The sequence below is a fragment of the Arachis stenosperma genome, chromosome 6 (genome assembly GCF_014773155.1).
Source record: "Arachis stenosperma cultivar V10309 chromosome 6, arast.V10309.gnm1.PFL2, whole genome shotgun sequence".
NCBI lineage: Eukaryota > Viridiplantae > Streptophyta > Magnoliopsida > Fabales > Fabaceae > Arachis > Arachis stenosperma.
Window position 1 is genome coordinate 17,253,601 of NC_080382.1, and position 12,400 is coordinate 17,266,000.

General features: G+C 27.8%; 2 protein-coding genes across 2 annotated transcripts; one reads left to right on the forward strand and one right to left on the reverse strand.

The window, feature by feature from the left end:
* The first annotated feature begins 1,931 nt into the window (after positions 1–1,931).
* LOC130932574 (small polypeptide DEVIL 14-like) lies at positions 1,932–2,355 on the forward strand. The gene has a single exon (XM_057861924.1). It carries the CDS (start codon positions 1,991–1,993, stop codon positions 2,120–2,122), a length of 132 nt encoding a protein of 43 aa, XP_057717907.1. The 5' UTR covers positions 1,932–1,990; the 3' UTR covers positions 2,123–2,355.
* Positions 2,356–4,938: 2,583 nt separating this feature from the next.
* On the reverse strand, positions 4,939–9,186 carry LOC130932390 (DUF21 domain-containing protein At4g14240). Its single transcript, XM_057861710.1, has 13 exons — positions 8,801–9,186; positions 8,643–8,719; positions 7,862–7,945; positions 7,655–7,768; positions 7,422–7,505; positions 7,151–7,222; positions 7,007–7,074; positions 6,567–6,654; positions 6,394–6,467; positions 5,939–6,308; positions 5,715–5,761; positions 5,549–5,630; positions 4,939–5,176 (listed from the first exon to the last, which is right to left on the reverse strand). The coding sequence occupies exons 1-13, from the start codon at positions 9,051–9,053 to the stop codon at positions 5,156–5,158; spliced, it is 1,434 nt and encodes a 477-aa protein (XP_057717693.1). The 5' UTR covers positions 9,054–9,186; the 3' UTR covers positions 4,939–5,155.
* Between the last annotated feature and the right edge of the window lie 3,214 nt (positions 9,187–12,400).

Genomic DNA, 12,400 nt, shown 5'->3' on the forward strand with positions numbered 1-12,400 from the left:
TTTCTGTTTGTATGTATGTGAAACTATTAAACAATGTAGAATAGTTAAACTTGAAATTAAAGGTATATCTAATTAATGAAGTGGATAATCCAACACATGTAGATTTACAGAAATATTTAATAACAACAAAAATTAGTAAAAAATAATCAAAATTTATCTTATTTAGTATTAATTAATTACTATTATAATTAATGAATATTAAATCAAGTAAATTAAATTTTTTTTATCTCTTTAATATTATGGATAGACTACTTATTAAGGCATAAATCTCACACACAAGTGCTTTCTCCAACTAACACTATAAATAGTTAGTTCAAGGTTTCAACTTCGAGTAATTAACCACTATGAAAAACATATGATCATTATTTAGTGTTAACAAGTTGTTTAAATGATGCGATATATGATCATTAACTGCTAATGAAAAAAAATCATATACTATAGATTTATTTCATCTAATAATCTACAACCTATGATATGTTATGTATATCATGAAAGATTAAAATTACAATAATGTGGCACACATTTTATCATTCACAGAAATTTAAAAAATTGTGACAAATAGAAATGCATTACAAGGTTAGAATAAAATGCAGTGATGTAACCATATATATTGCCACAAACGGTACAAAATATCTTGAATAATGATGATATATACATATGCATGCCTTTAATTAATGACCAACTAATGATCAAGAATATTTTTTGAAGCAAGATATTTTGTTATTAGTCATTCATTTTGATAGCTAAAAAGCCTTGCACCCTTCTGTGATTTCATATCTTAATGGAATATATATGGGATAAGAAAACAGTTAAAAGAGAAAAAAAGGAAGGAAGATAACAAGAAGCATAGTGTAGGTGAAGCTACTAAACTATAGCATATAGTTCTGTAGATGCGAATGCATATCCATCAAAAGCAAAAAACCAAGAATATTTCCAATAATATAATTCGAAGATGAAAACTCAGGTGCAGTCGACTTCACATGAAATTAACAACTGAAAGTCGTTAAATAATTTGACTGATTTGACTAAATTTTCATCTAATGACTCTCAACTATCAACTTAACGTAAAATCAACTGCACCTGAGTTTCCACCTAATCCGAATCAAGTTCAAATAAAATCAATTTTACTTTTTGATAATGTGAGAGAGATAAAAAATAATATGAATTTGTTTTAAAACATTCAATAATTCTAGTAATAATTATTGAATACAGAATAAAACAAGTTTTGATAATTTTTTGCTAATATTTTTTTATTATCAAATATTTTTGTTTTTATTTTATCGTATTTGTTAATGTATTAAAATTAAACTTATCGATTGCGAATAAAAAAAATTATTAATAGAAATATTTGATAGTCAAAATAAATTAGCCAAAAACAGTCTAAACTTATTTTATTTAGTATTAATTAATTATTGCAATATAATATCTATTTAGATACATTCAAATAACCCTTTTCTCATAATAAAAATGTATATAATTCAATTTTGGTCTAGTCCGATGAATAATTATTCTAAAATAAAACGAGAAAAATTTAATTTAATTAAGTTAATTTATACAATTTTAAAATTATTAAAAAATTACAAAAATAAAATTATTTATTTTAAAAAAATAATTAATTAATACTAAATAAGATAAATGTTAATCTTTCTTTTTTTTCATAACATTACCTACTTATTAATTAGTGAGTTTGAGTAGAAGTGGATGAGAAGTCCATGTCAAGAGGGTTAGGGAAAAAGGAGACAAAGTCAGAGGTGGAAGTTGATCATCTTAGGTGGACAATGGAACATGTCCCACATTTTTTCAACCATGGGCCACATTCATATATTCCACCACAAATTCAATTCCTTCATATCTTCAATAACTCTTACATTACATTATATATATCTATAAGCATCCATCCATTCATTCATTCATTCTTTCATTCTTGAACAATAACAACTAACTCTATATATTACACCAAACCCAAATTAAAAAACATCAAGTTCTTGAAATGGCCTCATCAACAACAGTTAGGAAGGTATGGTCATCAAGAGGGAGATGTTCAAAGTACATTAGGCAACAGAGGACTCGTCTTTACATTATTTGGAGATGCACTGTTTTACTCTTGTGCTGCCATGATTAGTATCATGTAGTACTTCATGTTCTTGAGATAATTACATAGCTAGATCAGAATCACAGCACAAGGTAGTAGCAATCAACAAATTATTATTACAAAAACCTTTTGTAATCTTAATTATAGCTAGGTACGTAAGTACTAAGCAAGGCTCCACCTACCTTCATGTGTAGATTATATATATTTATATGTAAACTAACATGTATGTAATAATCATATATCACCAAATTGCCTTCTTTGAATTTTGAAGTTGTTTTTTTCTTTTTCCTCTTGAATATATTGCTCTTTAGTCTATATGCTAAAATGGTAAAGTGAAGATACTATACTAAAAAAAAAATATTATTTATATATCAAAATTAGTTATTATATATTTATATATAAATATGTATTATTTTTAATTTATTTTAATTTGTATTTTATATTTTATATTAATCATTATTTTAGTTAATTGATACCAAAATTACGGAATAGAAATAAGTGAGAACTCATTAATGTATAAAGTACAATCATTTAGTAGTTATCCTATCTATTAATCTAACATGAAATGTGAAATAGACATGCGATATATAGTATAGTCAAATAATGAAGTTCTTTAATTATATGAGTTATGTCTTTTTAAATTTGATTGATAATTGAAAATTTTAATTTATTTTTAAATAAGTAAAAAGTTTAAATATATATTATTTTTTAAAGATATTAGAAAACAAAAATTTAATATTTTTATTTAAGATTAAGAGATCATTAAAAAAATAAATTAATTTTCAATTTTTTTTTTGGTGAAATCTTGATGTACAAAACGAGGATAACAATGTAATTTCACACATGACAAAACACAAAGGCTATGGCGGCGGTTTTCCTATTTCCGGCGTTGGACAAGGAAGTGAAAGAAACGTTTTTGTTAATTATTCATTGAAGATATTTGAGGTGTTGTTTTCATAACAATGGGATGTTGCATGCTCTGATCTTCCATCATTACTCATACTTGGGGAAGAGTTGTTGAAGTTGAAGATGAGAGGAAAAATAAAAAGAAGATAATTTTTCATATAATACTTTTATTTATTTCTAAATTTCACTTTATAATTACCAATTATAAATATTAATCACCATATTAATATATTCTACAAATAATATTATATTACAAATCAACCTTATTTTGTTATAAATAATATGGATCAAACTAAAAAAAATAGTCAATGCAAATCAAATGCAACTGTGCAATTTTCATTCCATTGCAAAATTGATCTTATTTTGTTATTTCCATTCCAACTGAACTAACTTATGCAGTTTATGAGTCATAATAAACAATATTATTTCAGCTACATTATACTCCACGTGTAGCTGTTGATTGACACTAGAAAACTCATGGCATCCCTGAAGATAAAATAATAATTAAATTTTCTGTTTTTGGCCACAAGTGATAAACAGTTCAAGGTATGGAATTTTCTTTGAAAAAGATTTTTTTTTTCTAGACATTTTTTTTAATGGTTGGTGATGGGTGAGTATATAATTGAAAATTTAACCAACTTCAGTTGGTCGAGTGATCATCTCACTCGTCCGCTTAAGCAAGTGTCGGGGGTTTGAATTTCGTTTTGTGTATGCAGTAATCTATTGGCCAGTGGCAGACCCTTAAAAGTTTAAATGGAGTTCCGATCCGCAACGGATTAGTCATTGACCTGTCGGGTTGAGAGATACCGTGGAAAAAAAAAATATAATTGAAAATTTGAAAAAAAAAAAATCAGCTACAGTAGTGTAATGCAGGAATGTACTTGAGCCATTTGTAGAATATTCATTTTTGAAAAACATTAAAACAAAAATTGTTCTTTGGTCACAATCCTTGTACTAAAGCCAAGATGTGGACTTATGCAATTAAGCTTCCTCCAATTCCAATCAAAAGATTTTCATTAATATCATTTTCATATCTTTTTCCCAATAAAATATTGGTGGTAAACTATTGTTCATTCATTAATCACTCACTTTCATTTATTTAAAAATTAATTGAAGGAGGTGCAAATCTATTAAGATGTGAAATGAAAAAATTACAAAATAAGTATACTATAATTTTTTTTCATTTTAATTTGAGTCTATTCATGCAATATTTCAAACACGATCAATATGAATATCTTAAAGACAGGTAAGTACTTGAAAGTTACATTGTCAAACATTGTAGCTAAATTTGAATGCAATGTTTTACCAAAATAAATAGTTTGACCATGTGTTGAAGTCTGAAAATATGTTGATTTGGATATAAATATTGCCTTTTTTTAATTATACAAGGTATTTTCAATATTTTAATATAATAATTAATAATTTATATTATTTCTAAATTTATTTCAACAACTTATATTAAGAATAAGATTGAACACACGGATACATATTATATTTAAGAATATCCAAGTATATCTATATTTGTTTTTTATTAAGACAGTTAAATACGAAAAAATATACATATCTAAAGTATTTTTTTGGTACATTTTAAAGTATACATTTTTTACAAAAAAATATTATATATTTATTACTTTTAATTATTTTCATCATGTTACCTTCATATTTAAAAGTAAAAAATAATAACACAATTCAATTTTGGGATATATGATTATTGATTCACGTGAACAGAAAATGACAACCCAAAATTTCCCATGGTCTATAGTTTTTCTTTGCCAGCAACAATATACTTTACACTATCCATGAAAAATGTTGGTTCAAATATTGTAGAAATTATATGAGATACAGCTTGCAACATTGCTATGAATATGACAGGCAAAACAAGTATCAATGTATCATTGATATTATTAAATCAAATAGCTTAGGATTTAGGGACAAAAAAGAGTAGAATTCAGGAGTTTATATTAGAAATCCTAGTTCTACATTTTGTTACAATGGCCCAAAATACATTATCTATGTATTATACTATTATATAGCAGTATATGGCCGTGTATTATGCTATGTCATCCTAACAAAAAGAGTACTAGTGGCCACACAAACTATGCTTGTTAATACACTTTGCTGATTGAAGTTCATCTTCTAAATTTCTTTATCAAACTTTCACTTGCTTGCTTGATTCCCCTGAAAGTGAACAACATTCTGTCATTGTCTAAATATTTGCATAACAACTTCTCAGGCTATCAGTTAGTGAAGTGTTAATAGAAACATTAAGTTTTTGGTTGGAAGAGCAGCAACCATTTTTTTAGCATGCACTTCATAATTCATTAGCAATTGAAAAGAGTACTGAATTTTCTTTTCAGTATGCAATAAAAACTACCCCAAGATAATAGTTATCTTTCTTTCTAGTCCAAGCTTGAATGCTTCCAAGAGAGAAAGAAACATAGAAGTTGTTAGAGATATAACCGTTTATATTGCATCCTCCTATCAGCTTAAGGTTTTAGGAGGAGTGATGATATCATGACAGAAGTGAAAGAAAAACTGATTCTAACTTACTACAGGCTTGTGAACCGTCAACTTCCGGCCAGATGGAACTCGCGCCACTGATGTAGCAGCTGCAACAGCAGCTACACGTATTCTGCCAAATTCAAAGAGTATAAGCAAAGGGATAAACACAAAGGGATTGAAAGAGAGTATAAGTGAACTGCAAAATTTAAATCACCTTCTATGTACATCTACATATACATCAGTTTCATCCACGATTTCTTCCTGCAAAGAAAAATATCACCAAAATTTCTTCAAACTATACACAATATATTGCTAATGCATTTTCATAGTTGCAACAATAAAGCACAAAAATTCCCCTAGATCCTAGTTACATAAGCTTAAAGGGGTGAAACATTTATAATCTATGAGGCTAGTGCTGTTGTGCAAGTAAATCCAAACCTGCAAGAGTTCTTCGAAAACATCCTCCAGTGTTATGATGCCAATAACTTCACCATCATCAGTGTTCTCACAAAAATGGTGAACACCGTTTGTTGCGGTTCCATTTTGTTGATATTGTTTGTCTGCAGCATGCTTATGAGTTTTGTCAATGCTGATGACAACACTCTCCGATTTGTCGGAAGACTTTGCTAGCAATGGTATAGTTAGTTGAGAATTGTGCTTGGAAACTTCATTATCCTTAGATTTGTCAGTGTCTCCATTAGCCTGAGTGCTGTTTCTATCTCTTGTAACCTTGACTACGGCGGCCATATGGCTACTTCCTTTCTGAAACTCATTTAGGATGTCATATAAAGGCATATCTGCTGGAACCCTGTGTTTTTTACAAGAATATAAATTCAGTTAAACTTGAAAATACAATTAGATTATATGAAATAGAAGAAGATTGTTGATCATACCTTGGAATTCTCCGGATCGAAACAGCACTAACAGGAGTCTCAGTTTCAGCTCTTACAGTTAGAAGACTTTTTACCTGCCAAATCAATGATCATAAAGATTGGCAAACAGTTTTTATTAGCCAGTAACATCAAAACAATTCATTAAGTTGGACACAATAGGCAATCAAACTCACTAGTAAGAGGCCAATTATATTTTTGGGGTTTCCGCTGTATACAGGGACACGACTATGGCCTCGTGCAAGAATTTTCCCAATTGCTTCCCTGCCAAAAAGCAGGGAACAAGATATATAAGTTTGCTTCACCTCTAAGTGTGCGTGCTCACGATCAGAACTGAGTTTAGGCTCAGTGACAGGTCATAACAAATAAAGTTATCAAGAAGGCCTTCTTATTTATGTTAATGGGAACAAATCATGACTTCAATTTTCATGATGGAAAAAGAGAAAGAATGAGAAAAAGGAGATTAAAATAATAAAATTAAATAATCGACAATTCTCTGTTAACTTCAATTACAGTAAGGTACAGGCTTATAAAATAATTACTATCAAAAAGACATGAGAAAGAAAATTAGCTGGTATTGATATGTGAACAGCGAATCTTGCAGATGCATACTTACCAATCTAATTTGGAAGCAACATCCAAAGAAAATGTAGATTCAATTGGTGTCATAGCCTCCTCTGCAGTCTGCATAACAATGTTGATGAATTTTCTGTTATATTACAAAGCCTATAAGATTGCTGTTCTTCAAATCAGTGCATACCTTCTCAGTGAGATCAAGTGCTCCACTGATAATTGTTGTCTCATCATGTGTGAGTTCTCCGCCTTTACCAGCCTTAAATGATCAAGAAAATGAAATTTAGGGAGGGAAAAAAAATGAATACAAGATACTATAAAATTCATCATGGTAAATTAGTAGTCTTCCCTATATAGTTGTTATCATGATTTGCTTTTCATGGTAATAAATTAGAACATTTTTCCAGGAAATCCAAATACCTTTACAAAATGCACATGGTGATTTGAACAGAGATTACCTCTTGGCTATGGATTGAAACAAGGGCTTTCAATTGCGCTCGCCGAAACAGTGCATCGTTGTGTCCTAGTAATATATCCAGAACCTGGAAGCATAAAGGTGTAGTATAAAGTATGAACTCAAAAATGGCCATGATTTTGTTACAAATGCAACAGACCAAAAGCTAATGATGTTATTATCTTAATATAATTTCCTTGATACAAGCTAACATGTTTAAAGAATCATAATATATACCTTTCCAATAGGGTATGCAATTGGAAAACAAATTATCATCAGCACACGTACAAGTCCCACAAAATTTGAACCAACATAGAGTCCATATCTTGAGCATATAGCTTGAGGGATAACCTAAGCCGAAAGGCATCGAAACAGTTAGTTCTTCAATGTCAGGATCAAAATGTTTGAACATGACAAAAACCATGGATTGAAAAAGTATTTTACCTCTCCAAAAGCTAGAACAAAAGTTACTGATAAAATAACAGCAACAACAGGATGAAAAATTTTATCAAGGTAGATAGGAAGTGCCTGCAGATCAAAAGAGAAGAATCCAGCATTAGTAGTTAGAAGATCGGCTAAAATCATACAATGGATTAGATGTTCACTTATTCTATAATTGACCCAAATACTCATGATGGATATTTTTATTTTATAATCTTTTTTCACCTTAAGTTCTCACACCATTAACATTGTATTAATGCAAGAGCATCCGAGAGAAATGCTATGGCTTAGTTACTACGAAGACAAATTTAATCACTATTAAAGTACAAGATAATAAACAAGAAGTTGCCATATTCTTGGACCAACAATAAAAGATTCATAAAGAATTATTCAATGAGCCAGTATCATCAAGAATTGTATTAACTGAGCTCTTTTTAGACTCTGTGCTAATTTCAGATAACCAACTCAACAAAACATGCTCTTCTTGACAAGTTGTTACTCTAAAAAAAATGAAATGCTGATACATATTTAATCACAACATCATTCTAGTTAATATTACTCTAAAGAATTACTAGATACAAGTAAAGGAGCAGCAAGTTGACCATGTGAAAACTCAGTCAAACTTAGCTCATACATTATGATTCTCCAGCCCTAGCTTCCAATTCATATAACATATGCAAACAAGATTCTATCTTGCATCATCAAACAAACACACAGACTCCAATTCACTCAAAAACTACATCAATTGCAAAAAAAATTAGTTAAAAAAAATTGGAAATAGTACCTCCATAGCACAGGCATTACAAAGAAGCAAAGTGACAAGCAACTGGTGCTGTTTCTTAACAACAGGCAAAATAGCAGCTGCAAGAAACACGGAACAAGAATAAGAACAAATTTGAGAATCAAGAAAGAGAAAAAAGAAAGTTGGTGGGTAAGAAGTACCAGCTTGTTTTTTCTCAGTGGAAGTGCCACTACGCTGAAGAATCTCAAGGTCAACGAGACCAAGAGACATCAAACCGAGGGTGAGACCAGACATAATCCCAGCGAAGAGGACAAGAAAACATGAAATTCCAGCGTACACAAACCACCACAGTGTTCCAAAAGGTATGTCCTCTGAATCGGTGACTATGTGTTCCGGTGGGAACAGTTTCCCACTTCCCAGCACCCTCATCAAACTCATAGTCAGAGGTAACATCCTCTGCAACCAACCACTTTCTGCAAACGAGAAAAAGAAAAAGAAAACGCAGGAAAATATAGACACTGAAAGAGAAAATTAAATTAAATTGTATAGTGTATGTTACTGGAATGAAATGTCAACACTTGTTAAATAGTGGATGTAGCGTTACAAATAAATAATGTTGTCTAGTGTAGTAATGTAATGTATTGTACATGCTTAATAATGTAACATTTTTTCTACATGATTGATTGGGATGATTTTTCAATTTGCATTTGCATTTGCATTTTCATTATCATGAATTTATGATATTAATAATGGTAGTATGGTGGTTTTGCCTATTTATGTGTGCCCCTTTCTTCACTCTTGAGGGGTAATTATGCGACCTACTACTGTCTTTTTCTTTTTCATTTTTGTGGGAGTGTAAAATTATGGGTGCCAATTCTAATTATAAACCTATCATGCTTGTAAATAATTGTTTGAATAATTGAGGATTTTGAATCATGTGTTTCATGAGCGTCTCTGACTGCTGTCAGATACTTATACTCTTATTAACTATAATTGTAAAACCACCCCCCTCGCCCTCTTTCTTTTTTTTTCAGGTCCCTCATTGTCCCCACTGGGTGACTTGTTTCTTTTGGGAGAGAAATTGAAACAGAGGGACAGAAATTAGAAGATGGATTAAATTGAGTTGTTTTAATATTATATTTAGTTTAAAATAAATAAAAATTAAAAGATAAATGTAAAATTATAAAAAAATATTATTAAAGTTTTAATCTTTATTTTTTAAAAATTCAGTTTCTTATATTTTTATTTTTTAGAAGTACTAAAAAAAAATCAAATTTTGTGTTTTAAAATTAAAATTTTTGTTTTAATTTTCGTTTACCAAACACAATATTCAATCTCAATTCTCTAGTCTCAGTCTCAATACCTCAAAACAAATACAATCTAATACTCATTTATTTAGCTACCACATAAAAATATATATAATAACCACAAAAAACGTCCCTGAATTATTCATACGCTGACAAAAATGTACTCGAATTTTACTATCGACAAAAATGCCTTCAAATAATTTAAAAACACAACAACAATACCCAACAGTAAATATATATTTTCAAAAAATATCTTAGAGATTGAATTTTGATGTAATTTTTTGAAAATATGCTTATAAAAATAAGATATTATTATACATAAAAATTGGTGATTTTTCGGTAAGTATATATTTTTTATAATTTTTTTTTGTTAACAACCAATAATACTTTTAAAAAATCACAAAATAATATATACATAACAAAAAATTACCAAATTTTAAAAATAATAATATCTCATTTGTATAATCATGTTAGAAAAAAATTACATCAAAATTCAATCTCTAATGTATTTTTTGAGAAATATATATTTAATGTTAGTTTTTTTCCAAGATTATCTAACATTAAATACGTATTTCTCAAAAAATATATTAGAGATTGAATTTTGATGCAATTTTTTGCAAGCATGATTAAAAAAATAAGATATTATTATACTTAAAATTTGGTGATTTTTTGTTGAGTATATATTTTTTTTTGGTAATTTTTTGTTAACAACTAATAATACTTTTAAAAAATTACAAAAAATATATACTTAGAAAAAAATCATCAAATTTTAAGAATAATAATATCCCATTTTTTAATTATGTTTGTACAAATTTACATCAAAATTCAATATCTAAGAAATTTTTTGAAAATATATATTTACTGTTGGGTATTGTTGTTGTGTTTTTAAATTATTTAAAGGTATTTTTGTTAATAATAAAATTCAAGTACATTTTTGTCAGCGTTTGAATAATTCGAGACGTTTTTGGTGGTTAACCATATTTAATATTATAAAAAATTGTTATATTATTATAAACTTTAATTATTCATCTAATACATATTTATTATTTTACTATTATAAATTTGATTATTTTAGTGATTAATTGTTTAATTATGTGCGTGTGTGTAAGTTATAAATACTTGAGCGTCTCACAAAAATATGGGTCACATTATTTTTGGATCTCTAATAAGTTTGAATATAAAATTTCATGCATACTGTTAAATTCCTCGCCACCAAACCAAAACTTATAATACTAAGAAAGAGGATTTATTTTCATTATTTTTAACCCTAGGTTATGAAATGATGACCTGAAAAATAAGTTGCAAAATACTGAAATAGTTGTGTGATCTGATTCTGACCAAGTAAAAAAATGAATAAATTGTGTGAACTGTAAAAGAAGGAACAAATAAAATAAAATAGTTTTGTGAGTTTTGGACACTTTTTTGTTTTATGTTAAAAAAAACAAAGATTCTGTTGAACAAAACAACAAAAGGACAAATATTTTTTTAACAAAAAGAAAAGACAAAGATTTTATATGTTGAGAACGTTTTTTAATTTTTTTGATACACAATTTAAGTCCAGTATAATAAGCATAAATATTATTTGTGAACTTGATAGTTGTGGCATATGGTGTTGAATAACAATATGTTTTAACTAAGATATAATTTTTAAATAGAAAATATAATAAGAAAAAATCTAAAATTTATCCACCATTACTTTATTTATTTGTACTCTACCCTGTAATTATTATTACTATTTTGATAGTCCTTTTTAAGTAATATTGTTATATAAATTTTATTTTTCTCATAAATGCTACTTTATACAGTTTAATTTTTATCCGTCGTTGTCACTATATTTACGTCTAATTATTAGGAAGCTTTAAATTAATTAAAAAAATTAATTTAAAACATTACCTAAGAAATTTTAATTTAAACCCAGGAGAACATGGCTCACAAATTTTCACACAACCCATATCCCTCTTAAGGCTCTAACCTCTAATAGATCATGCATGAAAAAGATAAAATTCCATAATTCTACTTAATAATATTACGCAAATAATTTTTGTAAGACAACTACATAAAACAAAATATAATAAATAATACATATTACATGATCCTCTATTTTTACGTAACTTGCCTTGTATAATTTTCTATATAATTATTTTTCTTATATTACAAGCTTGTTGAACATTATTATTAGTTATATATTATAATAAAAAACAAAAAAATTATAGTTTAACGGTTAAATTATGTTAAACTCTTTTGTTATATATATGTATATAATTTAAAAAAAACAATTCTATTATGTGTACGTTAAAATTAATTATTAAAATTAATTATTAATATAGAGTATACATAAAAATATAAAATACATACTAAAAATGATTAAACTATATATGTATTTATAGTTTGATGGGTTAATTTATCTAATTTTAACCGATTTTAACCGAATTTAAACTGATTTTTACCCGAGTTGATTGTTTAACCATTCAATGGTAATTAAATTTAATAATT

What these genes read in the sequence shown, in the direction of transcription:
- LOC130932390 (XM_057861710.1), bottom strand. Translation starts at nt 9,053, where the DNA reads ATGTTACCTCTGACTATGAGTTTGATGAGGGTGCTGGGAAGTGGGAAA. An exon ending in GTAATGCCTGTGCTATGGAG is followed by an intron (nt 7,946 to 8,642) that starts GTACTATTTCCA and finishes TTTGATCTGCAG; the next exon opens with GCACTTCCTATCTACCTTGA. An exon ending in CACTTGATCTCACTGAGAAG is followed by an intron (nt 7,075 to 7,150) that starts GTATGCACTGAT and finishes ATTGTTATGCAG; the next exon opens with ACTGCAGAGGAGGCTATGAC.
- LOC130932574 (XM_057861924.1), top strand. Translation starts at nt 1,991, where the DNA reads ATGGCCTCATCAACAACAGTTAGGAAGGTATGGTCATCAAGAGGGAGA.